The sequence below is a fragment of the Cydia splendana genome, chromosome 14, assembly GCF_910591565.1.
Source record: "Cydia splendana chromosome 14, ilCydSple1.2, whole genome shotgun sequence".
NCBI classification, from domain to species: Eukaryota; Metazoa; Arthropoda; class Insecta; order Lepidoptera; family Tortricidae; genus Cydia; species Cydia splendana.
The window spans coordinates 18,481,868-18,509,477 of NC_085973.1; the positions used below are offsets into that span (position 1 = coordinate 18,481,868).

The 27,610-nt window shown below is 36.3% G+C and overlaps 5 protein-coding genes across 6 annotated transcripts in view; 1 reads left to right on the top strand and 4 right to left on the bottom strand.

Annotated features, from left to right (window-relative positions):
- Positions 1-765: 765 nt before the first annotated feature.
- Positions 766-1,638, bottom strand: LOC134797004 (uncharacterized). The gene has a single exon (XM_063769200.1). It carries the CDS (start codon positions 1,636-1,638, stop codon positions 766-768), a length of 873 nt encoding a protein of 290 aa, XP_063625270.1.
- Positions 1,639-2,049: 411 nt separating this feature from the next.
- On the bottom strand, positions 2,050-3,717 carry LOC134797005 (uncharacterized). Its single transcript, XM_063769201.1, has 2 exons — positions 2,295-3,717; positions 2,050-2,099 (listed from the first exon to the last, which is right to left on the bottom strand). Exons 1-2 carry the CDS (start codon positions 3,715-3,717, stop codon positions 2,050-2,052), a joined length of 1,473 nt encoding a protein of 490 aa, XP_063625271.1.
- An 11,511-nt stretch (positions 3,718-15,228) lies between these two features.
- The window catches only part of LOC134796771 (uncharacterized), a 28,253-nt gene continuing 15,871 nt past the window's right edge, over positions 15,229-27,610 (bottom strand). Inside the window, exons 1-3 of one of the 2 annotated variants that reach the window (XM_063768988.1) lie at positions 16,763-16,864; positions 15,882-16,002; positions 15,229-15,662 (exon numbers count right to left, since the gene is read on the bottom strand). In XM_063768988.1, coding sequence (XP_063625058.1) covers positions 15,230-15,662; positions 15,882-16,002; positions 16,763-16,862 — 654 coding nt within the window. In that variant the 5' untranslated portion in view covers positions 16,863-16,864 and the 3' untranslated portion in view covers position 15,229. Of the gene's footprint in view, positions 15,663-15,881; positions 16,003-16,762; positions 16,865-27,610 lie in introns of those variants that run through there. The other variant, XR_010144990.1, reaches the window with a different exon arrangement.
- On the bottom strand, positions 18,807-20,124 carry LOC134796925 (la1-like protein 15). Its single transcript, XM_063769120.1, has 3 exons — positions 20,004-20,124; positions 19,518-19,641; positions 18,807-18,919 (listed from the first exon to the last, which is right to left on the bottom strand). The coding sequence occupies exons 1-3, from the start codon at positions 20,092-20,094 to the stop codon at positions 18,823-18,825; spliced, it is 312 nt and encodes a 103-aa protein (XP_063625190.1). The 5' UTR covers positions 20,095-20,124; the 3' UTR covers positions 18,807-18,822.
- On the top strand, positions 22,863-27,439 carry LOC134796926 (uncharacterized). The gene is made up of 3 exons (XM_063769121.1): positions 22,863-23,010; positions 23,724-23,853; positions 27,283-27,439. Exons 1-3 carry the CDS (start codon positions 22,911-22,913, stop codon positions 27,380-27,382), a joined length of 330 nt encoding a protein of 109 aa, XP_063625191.1. The 5' UTR covers positions 22,863-22,910; the 3' UTR covers positions 27,383-27,439.

Below are 27,610 nucleotides of genomic sequence, written 5' to 3' on the forward strand. Positions count from 1 at the left end.
CCTGAGCAAAGTCATGAATATGACGTATTGGGTATTTATCGGGTATGGTCCGCGCATTCAACATACGGTAATCCCCACAGGGGCGCCAGCCATTATCCTTTTTTGGAGCTAGATGTAGAGGTGATGCCCATGGACTTTTTGACGGCCTAGCTGTTCCGTCTTTAAGCATTGCTTCGAACTCTTTTTTGGCAATTAACAATTTGTCTGGGGCAAGGCGTCGTGGAGACGATGAGACAGGTGGTCCAGGAATGGTCTTGATATAATGGACAGTGTTATGTTTGGCTTGACTTTGGATACCAGCGGGATGGGTTATCTCGGGATACTCTTTTAACAAGCTGTGCCATTTTGAATCGCCAGTCATTATTTTAACTGAAAATATCTTGTCTGACGAGGGTGCGACTGTGCCTGTTGCGAAAATTGTAGTGGTAGCATCGATTAATCGTTTTTGTCGGATGCTAACCATAAGGTTGTAGTGTCCTAGAAAGTCAGCTCCGATAATCGCTTTACTAACATCGGCAACGATAAAACGCCAGGGGTATTCGCGGCGTAGGCCCAGGTCTAGAATTAGGTGCGCGTAGCCGAAGGTGTCAATGGGTGAATTGTTAGCGGCTGACAGCTGGTAATTTGTTTTAGAGCGGCGCTGTTTAAGTAATGTGTGCGGGAAGACGCAGAGATCACTGCCCGTGTCAATGAGAAACTGCATCTTGGTATTGCGCTCAGTTACAAACAGGCGACCTGAAGTGCCGTGGCAATCGTCCGTCGCCATCACTGACTGCCCGGCAAGTTTTCCGACGGAAAATCACATGGCTTATCACACCTTGTTGCATTTTTCCCGAACTTGGCGTGATACCAACATACGGGAAATCTTTGATAGTTAGATGATGAACGCTTGACGGACTTGCTGCGTTGACGGCGTGTTGACCCGGAACGATACGGTGAGCGAGATCTATTTAAGTTGGTTTTCAAGCTTTCCATTTGTTTCCTTAGTTCTGCGATTTCGGTTTTTAGTTCACCTAGGGAAGAGCCGGGAAATTCTGATGACGTTGACGCAACTTGTGGAGTTGAAGGTGCGATGTCTTGGACTTTGTCCGCTAAGTCTGCTAATACGTCGAGGGAGGCGTCAGGTTGCACAGCGATAACCGTTTGAATGTTGTTGGGCAGGCGTGACCTCCAGATTGACAGCAGCAGGTCTTCAGACAGCGTTGGCCCGCCTAGGCCTCTGAGGTGCCTGAGGAACTGCGATGGTTTGCGGTCTCCAAGTTCCTCATGCATCAGCAGTTGTTTCACCTTCTTATCTTTCGAGGCGGAGAGTCGTTTGATTAGCTCTTCTTTCAGTTTTTTATATTTATTTTCGGCAGGTGGTGAAACAATCAAATCTTTAACGTCTTTGCAGTGTTGTTGATCTAGATGACTGATCACATAGTTGAATTTAGTCTGGTCTGCCGTAATATTCGACAGGCTAAATTGCCCTTCAATCTGAGCAAACCATATCTCGGGCTCCTCCGGCCAAAAAGGTGGAACTTTGACGCTTACGCGATATACTTCGGGAGCGGGTGTAGTAGGGACCGGCTCTCCAAATGCTGCAGCTTGCTCGGGCACGTTGCCTTGGGGCGGTGCTTTCGTTGTGTCGTCGGGCATTTTCCGCGAGGTTTTATTTTCTTTGCTTCGTGTTCGTCGGGGTCACCAGTGTGGAATGTCAGTGCCCGATTATGATCTTCGTAACAGACGAAATGAAAGTCTTTGATGTGAACACCTAATGTTATATTTCGGAGCACAACACTCATACGTTCAAATAATGCACAACAGTATTTACAATATTAAATTCAACGGCTAAGCAAAATAGATCGACATTTCTTATTGACGTGCCGAGACGATGACATAGAGCGAGGTACAGGCATGCGCGAGTGCGCGCGCATCTTTACTCGCCACATGCATAAAGGTAGGACATGTGTTTGCGCCCGAAGAGACTTATGAGTCAGAATCGCAACCCCGCCGTATGCGGAATCTCGGTCTTTACGGAACACATTATAATTTTTGACCCTAAAATCGCTATCGGGCTCCAACCATGTCTCGCTTAGTGCCACAATATGAACTTTCTCCTGTAACAATAAATTCTCAAATTCTCTAAGTTTAGGCTTAATGCTACGTGCATTCCACTGACAAATATTTAAATTAATACATACTTTTTTCGGACCTTTACCCATTGCCGGACCCGAAAACATTTTTCAGCAAATGTAATTCAGACAATATTTTAACTATACACGATAATAACCAACTTTTTACCATTTTGTAACCAGTGTATATCTTCTCCTGCAAGCTAAGACTTCTGACAAATAAAAGGTCTTTTAAACGCTCGAGCAATTCTGACAGGCACTGAATTTCTTCCTCGCTTCGTTCACTTACATTCTCTTGGTACGAGTTCTCTCGACGTTCCTGTGACATATCTGCTCCTACGTTATCTGGGGCTGTTTGCTTACGCGTGGCGCTTGTACTTGATTCCGGATGAGCGTTCGTTTGTGGTCGATTAACATTCATTTTCGATTGTCTCTGTGTCCCAGAAGGTACCTTGCTTTGTTTGTTCGTTTCCGGAACTTTACGAGAAATATCCCTGTATGTTGGCTGGGATTCCGTGACGTCATCCGGAGTGTCATGAACATTCACTGTCTGTTGAATTGTCGCAACGTTCGTCTCCGGTACTGTTGGAGAAGGTGGTACAAATATATCAAGCGCTTTTTGGTATGTACAGTTGAATTCTCTTATAAGTTCTCTGATTCTTTTCTCTTTGAGATATGTAGGACATTTCTTGGACATTGCTAAGTGCTCACCTCTACAGTTGGCACACGTGAACTGTTGTGTCTCACAATTCGCATGTCTCTCACCACATTTTGGACAAATTGGTTTGTTGGCGGGGCACATTTTTGCTGTATGGCCGAATCTCCAGCAGCGCGAGCATTGTGTGACCGGAAAAATGTATGGTCTCACTTTAATTCTTAAACCGCACAGAAACACGTGAGGCGGGAGCCTCGACCCCTTAAACCCAATCCTGACGCTCTCGCTCGCTGTCCAACCATCAGGGCTTAGTCGGTTAAGACGCTTGATAGAGGCTATGTCTACTTCGCTTTCAATATCCTTTAGTAGATCTTCTTCAGAAAGGTCTGTCTCAATGTCACTTATAATACCAAAAGATAATCCAACTTCTGCTGTATTTTGTCTTTTCCATTCCAATTTTGTCAATTCCGTGTTATTGATGAAATTCATGGCGCTTTCATCATTCTCAAAATTTATCAAAAGTTTGTATGGATTGACGTATTTGACTTTTAATATACCCGTGATTCCATGTTGCTTCAATAACTTGGCCAAAGCAAATTGTTTCGGGAATGCATTTTTGCATGAAGTTGCCACTTGGTTAGGTGTAGCTGCGCGTTGCGACGGAGGGTCTAAGTTCAAGGTTCTCGTATTTAATTTTTTGCGTCTCCTTTCCACCTCATGCCATTGTCCATTCTCGTCATCATCATCACGAATTCTCTTGGGCAATCTTGATTGTTCATCGCGCTGTATATTGTTACTATTTGTGTTAATGTTATTATTATCACTGGCTAAGTTCATATTATTCTCACCTGCTACGCTCAAAAATTGTGTGTGGTCTACGTTTAACTCGTATTGCATATTTACATCACTGCCCTCCCCGTCACCATCAAAATTAAACGTTTCAGCCATTATCCACAAGGTTCATTTTAGCCCGATGTACCGGCTAATTCACTAATGAGCTAACCGCGTTATCTATTTCTCACGATTTGCGTAAACAACCCGAGCTCGGCTACCTGCGCTCAATGTTATCGCTAAGTGCACGTCTAAATCGCACGAATACCGAATAGACACTGTCTCTTTGAATATTGATCCTAGCGAAAAATTGTACGGAATCTTTCTTGTAGGCAATTTTATGCAGATTACTTATGTTTAAGAAAATTTTTGCTATGCGCCACCGTTTAAGAGTTATTTACGAAAAACTAAAAAAAAAAGGGACCTTTAATATCAACTATCTCTCTTCCAGTCAAGAATTCGATCAATCAACCGGCAATTTCGGATTCAGCGGGGTCTAATTACGTTAAAAAACCCGGTTGCCAAAAAATAATATGTTTTGCCAGTCGAAATCGATTTTTACAAAAACATGATCAGTCAAGTATACAGTCATATTGTATACATATAATTAATAATTATTTAGGTACACTCACCGACCTCACCGTCTTACCTACCATTTTTAGGGTTCCCTACCCAAAGGGTAAAACGGAACCCTATTAGTAAGACTCCGCTGTCCGTCCGTTCGTCCGTCCGTCTGTCAGCAGGCTGTATCTCACGAACCGTGATAGCTAGACAGTTGAAATTTTCACAGATGATGTATTTCTGTTGCCGCTATAACAACAAATACTAAAAAGTACGGAACCCTCGGTGGGCTCAGTGGGCGAGTCCGACTCGCGCTTGTCCGGTTTTTAATTTCATTAAGTACTCATCAAAATTCGAATTTACTAATAAATATTTTTCAATATTAATTGCCGAACTAAAAATCCCGGAACTGACGATTCAGAATACCGATGTCGTCAGAATAAGGACGTAGACGTGCTGCGCAGGAATGGTGCGGTGCGCCGCGCGGGGCGCCCGCCTGCCCGTTCTACCACTCGTCTGCTTCACCCCCTTGAAAACGTAAAACTCGAGTATAAGAGCGCCTTAAATATTCTATACACTTTTTCGCTAGGATCAATCTTCTTCTCCTTCAACCTAGCGTTTTAGCTAAGCGTCCGGTCTTCAGCATCCTCTGGTGTGAGTAGATTTTAAGTAGATTACTTATGTATCAGAACATTTTTTGGTACAGGCCACCGTTTACGAGTTATTTACAAAAAATATTAACAATTGATCATATTTAACTTTTTACCTTAAATATTTTTTTAAATACTGATCCTAGCGAAAAAGTGTATAGAATATTTAATGTAGACAATTTTACGCAGATTACTTATGTATCAGAACATTTTTGCTACAGGTCACCGTTTACGAGTTATTTATAAAAAACTACAAAGGGACCTTTAAACCCGATGACTGATAAGTTCATCAGCGTCACATAACATAAATTGACCTCCGCATTGGATAGACAGCAACATTGAATGTTCCAGTAATCAAAGAAACTTAATTGCTAAATTGGAAATCAAAATAACTAAAATGGGCCAGAATCCCCAATTTTAAACTACTACGTTTTGTGCTCATCGATGTTAGTGTCGTAAGCGCCATCGACAATAAGGTCCCTTTTCATAGATAATACCACAAATATTCTTAGCGGCAATAGGAGAGAGAACTACATAACCCTTTTAAACAACATTGGTTGTCGTTGCATGTTCCAAAGTACCAATATTTTAAATAAGTTATTATTAGCAGATAATATTTAGGATAGCGAATTTATAATGTATTATTGTATCCAATAACAATATATAATAACAATTTCCTTCAAAAAAAAAAAATTAACTATTCATGATGCCGTACACATAAAAAAAAATTACTTCGAGACCTTTCCGTGTGCACACTGGCACTAACAATGTTAAAAACGGTCAAAATTCATGAAAAACCTTAATTTGGCAATAACTCGAAAACCGTGCCACTTTTACTGGGGTTATGTTAAGTTGGTTTGGGTCCTCTTGGCCTGGTCTACCTCCAGTGTCACTGTGACGTGTCACTTATGGGACACCTGTATATTGATTGATTGATAGAATAACTAAAAAAAATCAATTTACAGATGTGGTGTACTAGCCTATCCAAACAATTGTCATCTAGAGTATGACTACTCCCTTGACTACCCTAAATGTTGCGGAACACTTGTGTGCGACCCGACTACGACTACTGAGCAACCGACTACAGAACCACCAACTACACCGACATCTACCGAAGCAACATGCGTAACTGTCACTGAGAAACCACCCTCTAAGGGTCCTACACTGCCGAACTCGCCCGAAACTCCAAAGGCACCTCAGAAACCGAAGGCACCTGAAAGCCCAAAGACTCCGGAAGGTCCAAAACGTCCGAAAACACCGAAAGTGCCTAAAACACTGGGAAAACTAGAACCTAAGAATCTAGTGGCAGAACCATTTGAACATAAGAAATTTAAATTGCCTGTAATAAAATACGAATCCTAAAACCATAATTATACTATAGGGAGAATATATTATTTGCTGGTTGAATAAATTCCATTTCACCTTTTTTTTCCCTTATCTGTATCTAGTTCATTTTCTGTTAGTGGAAATTTTGTTGAAATTGTCTTCTGACAAAATAAATATGAGCAGAATAACTACTTTAATATCCGGCCATATAGCGGATAGTGACCTACTATCCGGTCGGATACCGGATAGTGACCTACTATCCGGCCGGATACCAGGTAGTAACATAGCTTGATTTCGGAGTAAACGATTTGGATTTAAGAAACAGTCACGGTCATAATCGTACTCGTTTATTATTTTAAAACAATTTGAACATTCAACTGACTTGCACTCGCACTCATTGCGAACCTAGAAATGAGTACGGGCGAACGTTCACTAGGAAACAGGTCAAACCTGCACCGTATGCATACCTGAAAAACCGAAATAAAGGTAGGTATAGTTCCGCCGGCCGAATATTCGGCGGTCGGATACCGAATATTCAAACAACTATCCGTTGCATCTCTAATCAGGATAGCTCTTGAAAAGAGCATAATTATATCAAATAAACACTCATATTCTTGTTTTATCGTTTAATAATTGTTTAGATACTACATACTTTAAATTTTTTTACAATCCAACATGTCCTATTGATTGAATAATAAGGAAATAATATGTATATAGGTACTGAAGCAAACCTAATTTTAAAGTCCCGTGCTGGAAAATCAATGTAGGTACACGGGTCTTACTTATGGTGATTAGTTTTTTCAAAGTTTGTGCTTCGATTAAGTATGTATCACTCTCAGTCGACAGAAATAAAAAGACACAAGAAAGTATTAAGGCGGAAACCTTATCATCTACGAAAAGTTCTAATAAATGTCGATTAGTTTTGTTTTACATTAGTACGAGTAGGTACCATTGCTTAGATGGAGTATGAGTTCTAGGTTTATGGCTCATTGGTTGCTGTAGCTTCAGTGGTTGCAGAATCGTCGCAGGTTGCCGCAGTTGAAGGCGGCGTAGTTGTTGTATCGCATATTGCTTTACTGCAGCAGTCAGGATAATGCTTAGAGCGGTCTTCAACTATGCGACAACCAGGCAACACTGCTATGACGCCACACCTGCGATATAAAAATAAATAATAAATATGTTACTACAATGCTAAAGGTGAAAACACACCGGCATCAGCAGCGTAACGTAGCTCAGCCCGAATCCAAAAATAAAGACCGATTCAGGAGGGTATAGATTCCAAAATTATTGAGGCGTTAAGACGAAACAGGAGCTGAGTTTTAAATATTTTAGGTAAATATACCCGTCTCGCTAACGGAAGCGGCACCTAAAAGTAGTGCGATAAGGACAAGGCGAAAAATCCTGCGTAAAAATCTCAAAAATCGAGGTTTCGTACTCCTCTGTTTCCTCCTCCAAAACTTAACCAATCGTAACCAAATTTGGAAATCTAAATGATTATGAAATTACCTGTGTCGGACTGTTTTGCTTTTTTGGCTAATTGATATCAGTTTTGAATGCCACGCCTCTCATTGCGGCATAGTCAATTAGGCCATTTTGGCCATTTTTGAAGGGCTCTAGCGCCTTAAAAAACAAAAATATCAAAAAAAGCAAAACGGTCCGACACAGATATTGACAATATTAATCTGTGTTGAAAAAATCATTGCTCTAGCTTCAAAAACCACGGAGGAAAACGAGGAGTACGTTTTTATGGAGAAATGACCACTCCCGTTGGCTCTTAAGCAAACTTTGCTCCCAAGTAAAACACAAAATTCTGCTACCTAACTGTAAAACAGTACAAATCAAATTCAAATGAACGTTATTGAATATTTATCATTAATCATCACTTAAAAGTCAATCCTATCAGATTTGCATTAGATTACTTTGCCTCACATGTGGATCAAAATGCAACATTTTTATCCGTTTTTAAGGTAGGTGTTTGTGACTATATAAATGTTTTTCATTTCATTCCAAGACTAAAACCGTTTTGGTACGAGTATACCTACCTAATAATTAATTTGCAATTTAAATAGCATGACGTTGGATCACAACATGCACGTGCTTCTGTGCGATTTAGGTAGGTACCTAATGAATAAAGTCACAAACACGAGTTATGAATAATATTATTGCGCATATTTAAAATATATTTTCCTTGTTTTCCTGCTATACCATCCCACTCACAAGGTATATATAGTTGAATTATCGAGAAGATGGAATTGCATTTGTAGTGGTTGTATGCTGATAGTACAAGAAAATAGAAAATTCAAATATAGAATGCCTGTAAACAAACAATCCCAACAAAAACATAAATGTGAAATGAGAGCCAAGTTCAATATTAAGAATATGTGTCGTTGTTGACTCGCTGACAAAAGAATTGAGATCTATATGGGTGCCAAGTTCTGTGTTGTGTAGAAAATCCTGAAATTATAAAGAAGTTGTCTTGGCTAGTTTTTACGTATAGGCTACTTTTCTAAAATTTGGTTTGTTGGTATACACCTAATAGTCTACCTTGATGCCTAATATCAAGTTTCTAAGTGATCTAGAAGTGGGTTAGGTTTTTGGTCTAAAACTATTAATTATTTTTTTTCCCTCGAAATATCAATAATTTCCAGTTTTCAGATTTTTTCCTCTATATACACCTAATAGTCTACCTTGGTGCCAAATATCAAGTTTCTAAGTGATCTAGAATTGGGTTAGGTTTTTGGTCTATAAATATTAATAATTTTTTTTCCATCGAAATATCAATAATTTCCACATTTCAGATTTTTCCCTCTATATACACCTAATAGTCTACCTTGATACCAAATTTCAAGTTTCTAGGTCATCTGGAAGTGGGTTAGGTTTATGATCTATATGTCAGTCAGTCACAGAAATGCCGGTTTTTAAACGTTAATTTATCAGTAACTGTTTGAGCTACGTTTATGAAATTTTGTATTTTGGACAAGCTAAGGGGCTTGAATACATGTGCCAAATTTCATTAGTGTAGGTTAAGTAAGTTTCAAGTTGTGAAGGGGTCAAAAGTAGCTCGAAATGGTTCGTGTAATATTACACACGGTTGCTGCGTCGCCAGTTCCTTTTTCTTTGAACTTGGCTGGACACGCTACCGCGTGTCTAGATACTACTACATATGCAATTCCACGCTCTCGATGATTCAACTATACCTATCTCTGTATCTTTAGGTATTTAAATAAAAGTAAACAAAATTTACCCTCAAATGGCTCCTTAAGGCAATTGAGGGTAGATGAAAACATTACATGATCAAAGAATGTAGGTTAAAGTCGGGTCGTTCAGTGTCTGATCCAGATGGTTTTGTATATGGTTGGTTAACCAATCAATGTTATAACTAGGTACCCGAAAATGTACAAATTGTTTGTTTACTTATATTTAAATACCTAAAGATACAGACTGGCACATCGTAACCTGTTTTACCTTGCCAGTTTTGCCACTATCTTTCTAAAACTGGTAGGTAATATTACTATAGTTCGTTTTTTTAGCATTACATAGAAAAAGGTAAATAATCTTGACGTGTCTTTTTAATGATAAACACTTTTGAAAAATAAGTCACGGCATGTAACAATTATGAATCATATACGATTATTTACGTTCTTTTGCTTTCATAAGTAATAGTTACTGATTTTAAAAAAGCGTTTTTTAATTTAAAAAAACATGTTAAGATCGCGTATTTTTTTTTGTAAATTTTAATGCAGCTCCCATCGCATTTGATTGATTGATTGCACTATATGAATATTTTAATGCAATCTTAATTTCAGTTAATATCTAAACCATACAGTCACCTGCAAATATGTTACTCTTTGAAGGCCGCAAAAATATGTGACACGCTCTTATGGCTCTACATATAAGATCGTGTCAGATGTTTTTGCGGCCTTCGTTTTGTAATATAGTATTGCAGGTGACTGAACATGTCACTACCTCAAGTTTATTTTTGGCTCATTAATACATATTTACCAGTCTGTAAGAGACGATACTCACGAATACCAAAACGTTAGATTGTTTCGTTGACAATCGAACACCTCGCATTTAACCTTTGGATAATACGGCTTCTTGTACGGTAACACTAGGTCCAACTCGCTTAAATAGCACCCGACGCGGCAAGCTGCAAACATGTAATCCAATAACATATAAGAACAATAAACAGGTCAATTCGAGTTTTAGTTCATTCATTCTTTTAAAATTATGGCTTGAGTGGGACTATTAAATTTCGCCAGTATCAAGGTATTAGGAGCTAAATACGACGACTAAAATTGTACGGTTAGTACAAGACAGTGTACGGTGATTTTATTAGCTCTTGTAAAGCGATAGCTGGACTTTACAAGTAGCACGTGGACTACCGGCCGTTTACTCCAAAATGCATGGTGGTTAAACGTATTTCAAGATTAATTCTCCATTCACTGCACACTATCACATTAGTTTACTGTATAATATGCTATCGATATTACACTTTAAGCAATATTAATGAGCAAAAAATAAAGGTATTAATCACGACGCGTGACTTAAGATGGCGCTCGAGCCGGAAGTCTCCGAGTTTTAGTTATTTCATCTGTTTTCAATATGATACTGATCTGTCAAAAGTGACGTTGTTGGTTGAAGATAAGTAAATAGAAACACAAACGAATGCACGAATGTGAATGAAAACAGATCGAATGAACTAACTCCCCGATTCGAACTTTAAGATAAGTACGTCAATTAATAGATCTATAGAAACGATATGGATTAGATGTGTCAGTGTCAAAAGTGACGTTTTTATTTGAAGAAACGTCACATTTGACACTGACATATCTAATCCATATCGTTTCTAGATCTATTTATTGACGTATCTTAAAGTTCGAATCGGGCCGTAAATCTCGAATTAATCTAGAAGAATCTCGACCGCTGGATCACGCTCACAACATGTCACGCTGATTGACTGCCTGATTCGAAGTTTAAGATAGGTACGTCAAATATTATGTCTAGATACGATATCGATTAAATATGTCAGTGTCAAAAGTGACGTTTTTGTTTGAAGAAACGTCACTTTTGACACTGACATATCTAGTCGTAATATTTGACGTATCTTAAAGTTCGAATCGGGCCGTAAAATGTAACGTATTAGGAATGACTCATGCTAGTCCTAAAAACATGTCATTTTCTTTGACGGCTGATCTGTGATCAGGATCACGTGGTGCTTCACATAGAAAACGAAGTTTCGGAAGCTCCGGCCCGGCCACGGCCCGGTCTAACGTGAGTCATCCTTTATAAGTAAGCCATCTATATTTGATTGCAGTCTGTAAAAAAAAGGTGAAATACATGTAAAAAAACAAGACTCACCCATTAACGTATATCTTAGGACGGGTCTTACGGGCACTAAGAATAGTGCTACTTCAGCGGTGTCACTTACGAATTCGAGCCAATCGTGCAGTCTATCGCAACTAATTACGACCAATCGCGCGCGTGATGCGAACTCATCAGCCAAACGCGATGTAGCGATGTCACACCGCTGTACTGGCCCCATTCATGCATCATTCTTATTGCCCGTAATGCTCTGGTTTCCTAGGATAGCGGTGCCGTCATATAGCGGCCGTCTCCATACAAATACTACGACATCCATATTTAGCCGTATTATTTTGTATGGAGACGGCCGCTATATGACGGAACCGCTATCCTAGAAAAACCGACCTTAAGGCCAATCCAGATATACCTCAATGGACTCACTATATTTAGGCGGTTTCGGTTCATATGGGTATAACCTTGCAGCAGCTAAAACGCATGTCACAATACAAGTCAACGCCACTAAGATACTCAGCTTTTGCATTTTATATTGGGATATTATTGAAATTGAATAAGTACCTAGGTTGTCTGCCTTGTGAGTCGATGAGGCAATAAAAATTAATATGCAAGACTTTATGTTTTATAGCACTAACATAAAATACACGTTTTGTACACTATTTAAACGATGAACAATGATTTTATACGTCATGTGTTTTTCACCTGTGATAACGCAAGTACTTATCATCATATATATAAAATTGAAAAACCAGAACGGGATAAAAAACGAGGGAAGAAGCGAGATGGCGCCTTTCTAAAAAAGTTTTTGACACGTTTCTCGAATACGACGCACGTATGATAAGAAAAACCTGTTCAAATCAATTATCTACATATGGGAATAGAACTAGACCTTAAAAACTATCGCTACCGATGCGTATTTAATTTACAATAAGGAAAAGAAATTTTCATAACAATCTTCATCGGCCATTTCTCGGCAACTCTCGGTTGCTTTCGTTTGGCGGTGCTACAGATTAGACCAAATAATCCGTAAGTTATGTTAACTAAATTATGTTTGTCATGTTGGTATACAGGTATTTCTGAGTTTTTTTACACGAAGTAAAATAAAAAGTGCTGCCAACCTCAACCTTCGTCCATAGCCCATACGAGTGAATTATGCCATTTATGACATATCAATCAAATTAATATTATCGTATGATTATCGTGTTAATAATTTGTATTTTATTGTTTTAAATTTCTTTATGAGTTATTATTATTCAGATTGATTTTGATGGCTTCGGCAAACATTGTCATTCGTCCAGGGAAAGGGCTGCCTAGATGAGCCAAAAATATAAAGTTATAGAATGGCAGACGAGCGTACTTGGGACAACAAAATGGGAGACGCCCGATGGCGAGAGCTATCGCAAGATCGCAAGAAACATGACGTGATCTGGTATCGGAGGCCAGGTGAGTCCTTTGGATCGTTGCGTCACCTTAGCCGTAGTAATGTTAAGATCCAGAAAAGGAAATGGGGACTACCTACGTTTGTATGAAAAGGCGATTTATGGGTGGTGGTCGTCCATATTCGTGGCTTAAAGCGGAAAATAAGTAAGTAATCGAATGAACGTTTTTGCAACTAGGCTTACAACAATAAGTAATAATTTTATGTTAAAACAAGTTTTAAATAAATACCTACGTACGTTATAAGAAATTTTCGAATTAAGTTACCCAAATAACGGCTACCTACTTGACAAATAAGAAATCCTTATCACAGTTATAAACCCTGGCAGGGTTGAATACATAATAATGTCGGTATTTAACTAAACATAAGACAAACTCTTTATTTCATTTACGCGAGCGGAGCTGCGGGCCCGTCTAGTCTATAATATAACTTAATACTTACCCCCTGTATGAAAAAATGTGTAAAGCAACAATTCATTGCCGTGCATTCTTTTTTTTATTAAAGGGAATTAAAGAAAAATTTCAGCTTCATTATATTATTACGTAAATTAGGTCAAATATAAAAATACTAGTAAATCATTCTTACCCACAGACTGCTTTTAATTTTATTTACATTGTGCCATATAAATACTTTTAAATCAAATAAAAGTGATCTAAGTTTGATGAAAACTCTACCAGCAATGTAGTGGTAAACCAAATAAATACAAATTTATACAAAGTTGGTCCAAATGTAATCTACGTGGGTGCGTCCCAAGAGATATAACTACATAATATATAATTTCATATTAATAACGTTCACAAGATATAATGAACGTTTGCTATAACATCAAAATCAATATTTATATTAGGAATATCGGTCATTTAACATAATACTCATTTTGTATAATGATTTTTTATATAACACTCAAATACTATAAATTCAGTTTATATAACATACATAACGTATATACATCATAGTATATACTATCTTTTAGTATAATGATTATAGAATATAATAGCGTATGATATACTAAATAGGTTATAACTGCTACCCCTATACAAAACAAGCTGTTGCCAGAAAAGTAGGTTAGGTTAGAACTGCGATCCCTACAGAAAACAAACTCTGCCAGAAAAGTAGGTTAGGTTAGAACTGCGACCCCTACAGAAAACAAACTGCTGCTAGAAAAGTAGGTTAGGTTAGAACTCCGACCCCTACAGAAAACAAACTGCTGCCAGAAAAGTAGGTTAGGTTAGGTTAGAACTGCTACCCCTACAGAAAACAAACTGCTGCTAGAAAAGTAGGTTAGGTTAGAACTGCGACCCCTACAGAAAACAAACTGCTGCCAGAAAAGTAGGTTAGGTTAGGTTAGAACTGCGACCCCTACAGAAAACAAACTGCTGCCAGAAAAGTAGGTTAGGTTAGGTTACAACTGCGACCCCTACAGAAAACAAACTGCTGCCAGAAAAGTAGGTTAGGTTAGGTTATTCTATACGAGCATTATGCATTTTGGTGTTAGATTATAAATCTGAGATATTATGAACGTTATACATAATGATCGTTATATACAATGATATTATACTTAAATAACGTTATATTTAACAAAAATAGATATTTTGATGTTATATCTAACGTTCGTTATACACCTTGAACGGTATACAAAACAAACTTATACAATATGAGCGTATATAATATGAATATTATAGTATAAGTTCTTATGTCTTATATTACTTACCCAATCTACGTTGGCCAACTATAGTTATTTGTACAACAAGAGATCAAAGTTTGATATTTCTTCGAGTGCTTATTTTGAGTCCCGTGCAAGCGAAAGATTCTATAATAGATTCACGAGCGTAGCGAGTGAATCTAATTTAGAATCTTGAGCGTAGTAAGGGATTCAAAAGCGCACGAGATGTAAATAACTTTGATCTCGTGTAGTACACAAAATTTTTCACCCTAAGCAGTGAGAACATACCTAGAGGGACAGAGATAATAGAACCCAAGTATATCGAACTTGTATTAGACCCCGCATGTTGAAATGACATTAAAGGTCACTTGAATGTCATTTTGTCTCACTCAGTGAGCAAAATCGCATTTTGCTCACTGTGTGAGACACACTCAGTGAGCAAAATGCGATTTTGCTCACTGAGTGAGACAAAATGACTCAGTGAGCAAAATCGCATTTTGCTCACTGTTTTTAAGAAGCAAAGTACCCTTGTTCGAGCTGCTGAGGTGAAAAAATTATTACTGGTGTAAAGAAACATTAATTTCAAATGATTACTAACTTACTGCTTTTTAAATAGAAAAAAAAAACACTGTTACGATTAGAATTTCTAATTTATTAATATCCGGTAACAACCTAACCACCCAAATTCGAATTCTCAACAGCAATCAGAATCTCATTAATCTGTCCTTCATGAGTTAATGATTTCACTACACTGCTTTCAGTTGCTAGACTCTCACTGGTTTCCTCAAACACAGGCGGTCCAGTTCTGCCTTCATCACTAGATTCTTCTAGTGATTTAGCTCCTTCTTCATTGGATTCTTCTAGCGATTCAGTTCCTTCTTCATTGGATTCTTTTCGTGATTTAGTTCCTTCTCCACTGATATCTTCTGGTGATTTCGCTCCTGCTTCACTGGATTCTTCTAACACTGGTTTAGTTACATTTTCTTCTTCAGTTAAATATTCTGGTGAAATGGTTCCGCATATCTCAATAGGACAGCAATCAGGATAGGCTGCCTTTTCGTTGCTGACGAGTGCACATCTTTTGTCTACTTCCACTACGCCGCATCTGCGATAAAAATGTTTAAATTGTACATCAGTATTTAAAATGACGGGACTAGAAGATCATCATCATGACGGGACAAGGCTAGAAGATTATCATCATTATCTTCCTCGCGTTACCATGGTTACCAGTACAATTTAATACTGGTTGACGGTTTAACCCCGTGTTAGTGGGATGGTGGAAGTGCCCCTTAATGTGTAGCAAAACAAAGTCTACAATACTTACGAGAACGTCTGCGTAATGTTATCCGTATCACACGTGTACTTGTAACACGAATTCTCAGGGTAGTAATCGCCATATGGTATCACTTTATTCAAGTGTTCAAGGTAGCATCCGTCCTGGTTTGCTGAAATAAATATGTATAATAAAACAGGTGGTTAGGTGCTTAGGTGGTTCTTCTTGCGCAAATTTAATTCAAACTTTCATGGCATCTAATTATATAGATTTCCTTCACTTGAATCTATAATGTTTGGGTAGTACCTAGATTTTTATATGCGCCAACATCAACACATATTAAGAAACTGTTTTTATTTTAGGGGAAACGGTGAAAATCCTCAATTTGTGCACACTGACGTCATCTATTGGCTGATAATCCGCATCCTCTCCTTAAGAAGCATTTGAAAAAGAAGATCAAATGTTAAGATGCACTAGTAAAATTAACAATTACTGTACTCCTTAGGTACAAAATATTAATAGTAAAGATACATTTATTGCAAAAAAAATAAAAAATCTAGTCAGACAAACCAATTTAAATAGTAGAGTAGTAGATTTCATGGGGAAGAAAAAAGAAAAGTTAAAAGTTCGAGAAAAATTAATGGAAATAATGAATAAGAATACATTTTCCAAATTTTCCGGCTCTTTACGGCGCGACGCATATTACTCGTACTTCATAGTTGAGACCATTCGCCTCTAGTTAAGACCTTTGGGCCGTGGGTTCCTAATGCTCTCCAGCTTTTCAAAAAGCTTAATAAAAGACTGAACCGTTTCACTGGTGACCGAGGGAAATGCTGCCAGCATCCTCGACACCATGCCAAAGAGGCCCAATTATTTAGATGTATTTTAGTTTTACTTAAATACTATAAAAATAACCGCAAGCGTTTGCTTACCAAATTCTGCCGGCTTCTTTTGTGCCTTATATAACGCAACAGCAGCATTAGTATACATTACTGCTGAAAGCAAAACTAAACTTACACAAAAACAGTTCATTTTTAATAAAAAAAGCTACCTTACTACCAAACGTCAAAAAACTTCTGATACAGGAAAAGCCTCACAACATCTTATAAACAAGGGTAACTTGATCTCCTTAACATTTATAGACATATATTTGACTAGACCATGCAGAAACTACCATGTCTAATCGATATGCGAGCACGGTACATGGTCAAAGTGAATATTTTTGTTGAAAATTAATGAAAATTTTCTTCTTTAAAAAACTGTAAAACTATTTATACCTGAGCCATGAATATAATTAGAATAATTATCTACAATATTTTGTCCAATACTAAAATGTATTATCCGAAATGAGGTCGTAGCCAAGATGACAATATTTTATAGTCTACTTATAAAAGCCATTGGAAAGTATAAAAATGTATAGAGATGTCAGATGCGAATGTGTTCATTTTTTTGCGTTATTTGTGTTACTATAGGCGTTGTGTCTATAAACAATTACGAGTATCACCTAGGTAACTAACCCTAGGAGATAATTGCTAAATTGACGATATTACATTGACAAACGCTGAACGAAAAAAAAATTCTGTCGGGATGACACGAAAATTCACGTAACTATAATATGTTCACATGTTATGTAGTTATTTAACTTTCAATTGGCGTTTTCTATCAACAATTGTCATCTTGGCCCCTGGGTGCGTAGCCAACGTGCAATCGTTAACGCTCCGTAGCGAAAGAAACATAACTGTCACTGTCGCACTAGTATGGAAGAGTGATAGAGAGAAATTACTACGATACGCTACGGAGCGTTAACGATTGCCACGTAGGCTATGCGCCCTTATGTTCATAAAATTAAATTACTTGGGACGTCTATTGAGATATATCTTTGTCAAATAAATTATGCGTCATGGGCTATTCCATAATATATGTATATCATTATCATTTAGGTAAAATGAAAAAGGCGTAAGTATCGCCTCAGTTTTCCTTGACATGGTGGCTTTATGATCTTCTTAAGCTAATGGTAACTAATTTGTATCCTTATAAAGAGTACAATGCTACTCGTTTTTCCAGTTTAGGGGTCGGTAATTTTTTTTTTAATTTGTACATAATTGCGGAGGCCGGGAAAGGGCAATTCGTGTATAAGATTCGATTTTGTAGGACGATGCAAAGCTGAGGCCGACTAAGAAGACGAATCTACGAATTGCTATTCTTGCCTAGGCATATAGATAGATAGATAGATAATAGTTTATTCATCACACATGGTAATAGGTACATTAAAGATATACATCGTGTACACAATATCTATACTACTAACAAGTGCGACTAGTCAGGAAATATTAAACTAAGATGCATGCATGTCATAATTTGTAACATTCACATTTCATTAAATTCATTTAAGTTATACAGAGTATTTTTTAATAATAGGTCTTTCACTTGAGCACGAAACACTGTCAATCTTGATTCCTTTTTGAGATGTTCGGGTAATTTATTATATAAATTACGACCAATAACTCCTGGCATTTTTTTTGCCATTGCGATTTTATGGGGGCTCATACAGAGGTCATTTGGATAACGATTTGGGCGCTCCGATTCTCCTTTCTTTCTGAACGTGTGTATATTCTCCCTGACAAACATAATAGTTTCATATATGTATTGGGCCACTGATGTCATGATTTTCAGGGTTTTGAAAAACTCTCGGCACGTGTCTTTGTATCCAGCATTCATGATCACTATAACTAGCGCTTTTCTCCAAAGACACGAAGAAGTAAGGTAAAATCGTATATTTATTAAAGATTGAGGGATTTGAGACTTTCGTGGTTTTTACAAGGTACGTTACACACTACTCTAATACATTTTTTAATAACTCTTCTTTACATTAAGATATATTGGGTATCTTGACGAGAAACACTTGTAGGCAATGAAAAATACAAATAATTTTAATTTCAATAATATCCAAAAATACTCTACAAAAAACATTTTTCCAAGCTGCATAGAATTCTCAGTTGCACACTTCAGTTGGACAACAGTCGGGGTAGCGCTTGCTCAGGTCGCCTTCAGACTTTCTGCACCCTGGCTTGACAAAGACAGCCCCGCAACTGTGGACATATGAACATATGCAAATCGATGATAACCTGAGGCGCTAAAGAAGGCCCATCGCTTCCGTTTTTTATTTTTCTTATATTTGATAGAGCTAGACCAAGAAAAGTCTGCAACGATTTTGATAGCATACGCAGTGCAAGTGTTATTTAATACGTCATAATTTCATAGAAGTTTGACTTTCAAAATAACACTTGCACTGCGTGGTGTGCTATCAAAATCGTTGCAGACTTGTCTTGGTCTAACTAACTCTATGAACTTGCTGTTTTGTCTATGCCATGGTATGGTCAGCATCAAAAATAACAGACTACGCGTCAAAAGCATCTAACGTTCTCTAATAGCTTAATATAAAGATATAAATTACTTAAAATTAAAACAATTAGACTGTAAGTACTTAACAGGTTGCTATAGACGGTCAAACAATTTGTCAGTAGAAAATTGCGATAAATTCAAATTTTCTATGGAAAGTAAACTCATCGCGCCTACATTTTTTGAATTTGACGGACTTTTCTACTGACGGAAATGGCTTGACAGAGTATATCTACTATTTATCATTATCAGCGTAGATATCTTTTGAAAAAGTTTTCTCAAACTTACGTTTCCCAGCGTGTTTCTCCGTTTCTCTGACAAGTGTACAGTTCACATTTTTGATCTGGATAATAAGGTTTTTCGTAAGGCAACACCCTGTTTAGGGCCGCGATGTAGCATCCTTCTTGGTTCGCTGGAATGTTATATTCATATACATAATATGTAATAATATTTATACTATTAACTCTGTCTATAGACCTCGCAAACCCCCTTAGTTCCGTCATTTTGAAAATTTTTGCAAAATCTTATTACTTATTTCCAAAAACTAAATCGACAAAAAAAAATCACGAGAATCGGTTGAAAAATGCGATTTGTAGACGAGAACTATTCTCGGAAGGTGTAGATTTACTCTTATTATAATTATAGTTAGGTAATTAGTTATATAGGTAGTACTAAAAGGAATTAATAATAATTCTAGCCCCCGTCCGCGACTGTCTATTCTGCCGAAAATTCTTATTATATCATGTTAAGTAATTAAACAATTAAATTATTTACCAAACTCAGCCGGTTTCTCTTGGGGTGGGTATCTTGATAAAGCAGCATAAGCCATAGTGACCAAGGCTAAAAGACCAAGTAACTTCAACATTTTTAACAAGAAATCCTGTCAGAGCCAAAATAACAAAGATGAAGATGAAGGAACGTGTTACCTAATGGTAACACGTTCCTTTTTATACCTACTCACAGGCCAATTCGAACGTACATTGTCATCAGAATGATATTTGAATCATGTTATTTAATTATCAATTATCATTTGTCTCGGCGCCAATACACGAACAGGAGTACAAGTGAAATGTCCAAAAATTTAATGACATTAGTTAGATGTCATTCTGATATCAGTGTACGTTCGAATAGGCCTGTATGCAAATTCCCACCAATATGTGTATAATATGTTTAACATCCCAATGTCCAACTTATACTAATCTGTAAGATAGAAAGCTCTTATTACGTTGTAGTACAGATTAAACTTTAATGGCTTGATTTAATAGGTACCTACACGTGTTTAGAGACGAATGTTTGGTTTGAATCTATTAATAATTATGGTTTACGAACTTATTCATATTATCATTTGTATGTGCGAAGTGTTTGGTGGAGGAACATATGTACACATACCTACAGCTTATGAGGATAGTTTAGGATGTCTTCTCCATACAGACGTAATTCCCATTTTCCTCTGTTCCGTAGAGGAAAATATTTCTACACACTTTGATACCTACTTAAGTACCTACTTATATTTAAAATAGCTACGAGTATACCCCTTCGTTTGACTTGGTTTGACTCAAGTGTTTAGGTATTTTGATTTTTATAAGATTTATCTAGGAGCGAAAAACAGATTCCATACAAGTTTTCAAAAATTTCGAACTCTTATTGTAATAAATAAATAAAAAAAAAATCGAGATAAAATCCAAAGTAGGCAGCGCCAAAGAAGGTCCATCGTTATTTTTTTTTTAGTTTTGCATTATTGCAGTTTTATCTACACACATATCATAAACTCTCTATGATACCTTCAAAATCCGTAAATAATGGCCCACATTACGATAAACTGTTTTGTTACAGCAAATTTCTTATCTGTGAAAATGTGGTAATAGCTTCATTACTATATCAAAATCAATGACATTCAAATTTCGAACATCTCTGGAAAAAAAGGCAATTTGATTTGACCCCTATTCTAATATCAGTCGAGATGACGTTTTATTCGAAATCAAATGACAATTGCATACAATACTGACAAATCTCGCTTGTAAGTTGGTATCGGACGATATGGTAATCGACCCCGACTCTAGTTTGTCTTTGAATTAAAAAATAAAAACTACGGATGCGTGACATGCGTGAAAAAAGTTTTCATTTGCCGACATTTGACGTACAGTTTATCTTTTAATTAGTTTGTAAGTAAAAAATAATTTGTTTTGTTGTTTTTAAAGTAACTATAACAAACGTTTCGTGTAAAATGTGCGATAAAGATATTTCGGAGACGCCATCTCATATTCGCGAGTTCCGCCAGAGAGGAAAGTGCCCCAATGTCGGCTGTAATATGAGGTTAGTGAATATATCATAGAAAGTTTATAATATGTGTGTAGATAAAGCAGTGTATGTAACTGTACATAATTAGGCATTAAAACACTCGTGTGATACTATTATGAAACTCATTTCATTCGTTTCATAAACCCACACTCGTATTTTAATGCCTTTCATTATGTAGCAGTCACATAAACTACTATTGTCTACGGTACTAACGAACATGAACGTAAAATTTTAACCCATTACATGACTTAGGTTAGGCCCATTCGCACCATCCCACTAACCCAGGGTTAAGCGGTTAAACCGTTAACCAGTGTCAAATTGTACCGGTAACTATGGTAACATCAGGTTTAACCAGTTAACCCCGGGTTAGGTGAATGGTGCAAGTGGCGCTTATAAAAGTATGAAATTTTGAATGTAGGCTAGCATTAGAACCGGGCTTTGGCGCAGGCACCTTATTTATATCACCACACATATTACACATATCACCACATGACCACAATGACGTTTAATAAGACTCCATAAACATCATAACATGAAAGACTATTAAATGTCTGCTTCTAAATAACAATAATTTCATGGCCATATCTTGGAAACATGAGCATTAAGCACATTGAATACGTTATGAGCTCTACGTGGAAACACTGGAAACGTTACAATAGGACAATAAGGAAAACCAAATATTAGGTATACCTACCTACCTATTATGTATTCTATGTAGGAACCGTCGTTTAAGTAGTCGTAAAACACGTTATTGTACAGTCACCACACGGGATTGAGATGCCATTTAGGGTTCTTGCTAAATTGGAAATTCTATAGCGTAAGCATTAAATAACCAGTTTAGCTAGGACCATAAATGGCTCAATAATCGTGGAGCGTGATGGTACAAAAAAGAAAAACTTAACAGGGTAAATAAACATCAGTAGGTACCAAGACAAACCTGAAAAAGAATAGTGTACAACATCAAATAAAATGGCCCTTGTACAGACGTTGTCGGTTTTCTTGTTAAATTCATCTATTGTTGTAAAAAGGCGGAAAATGTGAATAAAAATTATAATTATATTAGACGTCAATTGCACCTACTATGGCAAAGTCAAAAGAGATTATTTACATAGATATTTGACCTGCCCCAAAATTCTCGTTACTGGATTTCCCATTCACAACAAGAAAGAGTAGGTACCTACAACTAATACCTAACCGTGTATAATAACATCACGATCTCCAGCACAAGGTTATTATAATCCTATTTGTATTAGAAGTCACAATCGTTACACAATTTTCCTTATTTCCGACTACTTTGCATTTTTACAAAGTAACTTATAAAGTTATAATCTCTTACCATACGCGTCTCACTAGCAACCAACTGTGTAAACATCAAAGAAATAAATGAACACCATGTATAAAACAATAGTCTTTTTAGCTCTTCTGGAAATAGCGTTCAGTGCTGTGCATTTTCAACCATACGTCGAAAAACCTGCAGAGTTTGGTATGTGAATTGAAAATTTTACTTTAATTAAACGTCCACGTATTTTATCGTTTTAATAAATTGTCGGAATGTTTGAACAGTATTTTATTCTCTATTTACGCCATTATTTGAACAGTAGTTAAAATTTAATGAAAAGTTAAAAAACATTTTGCGAATTGGCTTTAATTTTATTTATGATTTAAATTCCTAGATTTAATATTCAAATATTGGTTATTGACTGATTTTCAAAGGTTTTGTGTCATGAATTCATGATGTCACTTAATTTGCCAATGAAAGTACTGATATTTTTTCATCCTTAATAACAAGTAATATAAACAACAAAAAATAAAGCCTTAAAGTAAAAATTACAAACTAAAATATAATTTAATACTAAACTTTATAAACTGTAAATATAAAATTAAGTGGTTTACCTACTGCCAACTTTTTAAAGATTTTCATCTGATGTTTATTTTCTCACGTATTTTGCGAAAGGCTCCTAACTAAACCTTACAGATTTTTTTTGTCTCTATTTTTTACTTGCTTAGAATGACATATTTCTATCGATATACATTATTGCATTATGTTTCTGTTGCTTCCTTTACTTTACATGACGGACGTATCATTACTACTTTAAATTTAGTTCTTCAAATATTGATCCTATGATGGCCCTTAATATTTAATATTTCTTTATTTCTTTTAAATATACATAATTTCTATTCTATTTTTATCCTTAGCCGACCAAGAAGGGTGCTACATTCCGGAGTTGAATAAGGTGTTGCCCAATGAAGAGCCCTACAGGCCAGCTGACGGCAAACCGTGTGCCATCTACGTTTGCCACGGCAATAACGAAACCCAGATTGATACGTGAGTTCAATAAGTTTTATGGATTGACAGTGGGTTCTTAGGTATCTACAGAAAGTATGATAATTGATGTCGTGTAAGGCAATCCTTGTTATGGCAAAAATTGTTATCGGATCGCCCTAAAATCATGGTATGCTTCAAATTTGGCTTGGCACCGACTTCAAACATATCAGTTAGTAGCGCATATACTTAAAAACGGATTATATTTTATTTTATCCTTTTTGAAGTCGGTTTTCTTTTTTTTTGTAAAAGTTTTTTAATAGAGACAAACATAAACATAGGGGTGACACAGAGACAGTGACAATATACAAACATTGAACTACTATTAACTATTATTCAGAGCCCACTGTATCCCACTGTTGGGCAAAGGCCTCCCCTCCCTTTTTCCAGTCCTCTGTTTAGTGCTATATCTGGCCAGCCTCTCAAAAAGGAGTCCAAGTTAAGTATCCCGCCATCACCGACGATACGACAACTGCCGGATTCCCGGTTAGACTCGTGGCGCACGGTGGGCTGAAAATCGGCCTCCATAGAAATAGAAACCGAAGTCTTAAATTTGAACTTTTTTTTATTGGAATAGCTTTTGTTAGGTTTTATTATGTCCCAAAATTAATCTTAGCTAATTTGGTTGGAAAAATAATTAATTATATTTTTTTTTTCAAAATCTTTGTATGGCGCGTATCAGAAAAATCGAGTTTTCTCCGAAAATAAAAAGTTAACCGTAATATTCTGACAGGTGATTTTAAAACCAATTATTCTTGATTTTTTCACATAATTAGAATTTTCCTACGGGGTGCACTTTTTTTTAAAAAAATCGATATATGTTTTTTTATATTTTAATACGGTTATACTCGTTATTTTGACTACAAAAAATGAATTTGAGTTTGATCGATCCAATAACTTACGCGTAGTGAATTTTTGTTCTAAGCAAATGTATGGAGCGTACGAGTAAAACGGATGTTTTTTCAAAAATTAAAGGTATACCGTAATATCCTTGCAGATGATTTAAGTACCAATTATTAAGAATATTTTGACATAACGCGAACTTTTCTACCGTATGCACTTATTTAATAAAAAATAAAATGCTGAAATATCTTTTTTTCATTGTTTTAATCAAATAAATAATAAACATACAAGAGTTACAAGTAGAAAATTGAAAATAAAACCATTACATCCTTTACATTATTACCCTTGTATCCTCTTTATTACATTATCTTTGTACTTAATGAAACAGTATTTAACAAATGACACATTGACAACTGATGAGTCTAAAATTAATGATTATTAATGAGGTCTGGTTACAATCGTTAGTAGATACTATGAATGCAGTTTAATCATTAAGGTTTTAATCATTATGCTTATAATTAGACGTAAAACTAATTACAATAACAATGATATAGAATGGTGGTGTTCATTAGTACTTGCAATAAATAGGTAAGGGGTACATTTTATATTTTAGTTCATCTTGAGCTTCTTAACCGCTAACTTATACGACCATAAACCATGGACAGTCTTATTACGAACTTGGACTTGTTTGTTATCCTAAAATCTCAAGGATCTAGTTTAAATCACAAAGCTTTGTTTGAAATAGTGCTAACTAAATCAAACCTTAACCTATCAGAAGAAGATCGTGACACCTTGAAAGCTGCTACTGACAGATGGAAGAAAAGCCAACGGAACACAGAAAAATTTAGAACAATGTATAATTTTTGAGATTTTAGGATAACAAACAAGTCCAAGTTCGTAATAAGACTGTCCATGGTTTATGGTCGTATAAGTTAGCGGTTAAGAAGCTCAAGATGAACTAAAATATAAAATGTACCCCTTACCTATTTATTGCAAGTACTAATTAATGAACACCACCATTCTATATCATTGTTATTGTAACTAGTTTTACGTCTAATTATAAGCATAATGATTAAAACCTTAATGATTAAACTGCATTCATAGTATCTACTAACGATTGTAACCGGACCTCATTAATAATCATTAATTTTAGACTCATCAGTTGTCAATGTGTCATTTGTTAAATACTGTTTCATTAAGTACAAAGATAATGTAATAAAGAGGATACAAGGGTAATAATGTAAAGGATGTAATGGTTTTATTTTCAATTTTCTACTTGTAACTCTTGTATGTTTATTATTTATTTGATTAAAACAATGAAAAAAAGATATTTCAGCATGAAAAAATAAGTTTTTTATTTTTTATTAAATAAGTGCATACGGTAGAAAAGTTCGCGTTATGTCAAAATATTCTTAATAATTGGTACTTAAATCATCTGCAAGGATATTACGGTATACCTTTAATTTTTGAAAAAAAATCCGTTTTACTCGTACGCTCCATACATTTGCTTAGAACAAAAATTCACTACGCGTAAGTTATTGGATCGATCAAACTCAAATTCATTTTTTATAGTCAAAATAACGAGTATAACCGTATTAAAATATAAAAATTAAATAAAAAAAATAAAAAACATATATCGATTTTTAAAAAAAGTGCACCCCGTAGGAAAATTCTAATTATGTGGAAAAATCAAGAATAATTGGTTTTAAAATCATCTGTCAGGATATTACGGTTAACTTTTTATTTTCGGAGAAAACTCGATTTTTCTGATACGCGCCATACAAAGATTTTGAAAAAAAATTATAATTAATTATTTTTCCAACCAAATTAGCTAAGATTAATTTTGGGACATAATAAAACCTAACAAAAGATATTCCAATAAAAAAAAGTTCAAATTTAAGACTTCGGTTTCTATTTCTATGGAGGCCGATTTTCAGCCCACCGTGTGGCGCTCCCACTCTGCGGTAACTTGGCCCACAAGTCATCCGGCATTCGGCAAACATGACCAGACCAGTCCCATGTCAACTTAGCCGCTTTCCTAGCTACGTCTATTATTTAAGTCTTAGAGCGACCTAAGACCGGTTAAATTATAGTCTAATATTCTTTCTAAGAGGGGGTCGGCTCAGCATGTTTCTTTCTTCCATACCTCTCTGTCGTCATCAGTCTATCCTCCTTTCCTTGGTTTTCCATTTCAATTGGCATATATTAATCAAATAAATGTAGATCTGTGGTCTGCTTGCAAGAAGCCAATTAAGTGTATTGCTACCGTTATTTCCTCAGGCACTTTGTTATTTTGGGGCCCATTTCTCGAACGATATTAGTCTAATAGGTATTATTAGTGTGTTGTCATGACAACCCATACGATTTGACAATCCGTGGACTAATAATAAGTCTTCGAGAAATGAGCCCCTGGTGATAAGTTTTTGCCAACAAAATTTGCTGTTGGTATTTGAGCAAGACTTTCGGAAAAAAACGCATCATTTGGTTAGATTAGACTAGGTATTGTGGTGACTGAAAGGCGGTTTTGATGGAAACTTTTTCATTCACAAAGAGTGATCTTCTATAGTTTTTCTATTTATGGTATTTCAGATGCGGTAACGCTGTAGTACCGGACGGTTGCCGTCTCGTCATCCCGACTCCTGAAAAGACAACTGCGGACAACTGCTGTGGCGAGATCATATGTGATTAGAATACGCTGAAATCTTTCAAGGGCCTTGCATTCAAGATGGGGTTCGCTTAGGAGGCCAATTCAAACTTACATTGGGACAACAAAATGATATCTATATGACGTCAGTCGCGCGTGCATTTCGCTTACACTTGTCCGTGCATGTATTGGCGTGAGCGAGACATCATTTAGATATCAGAATGTGGTAAGATCCTTAAAAAAATTCTCAGGTGCTTATCTCGGAATGATATG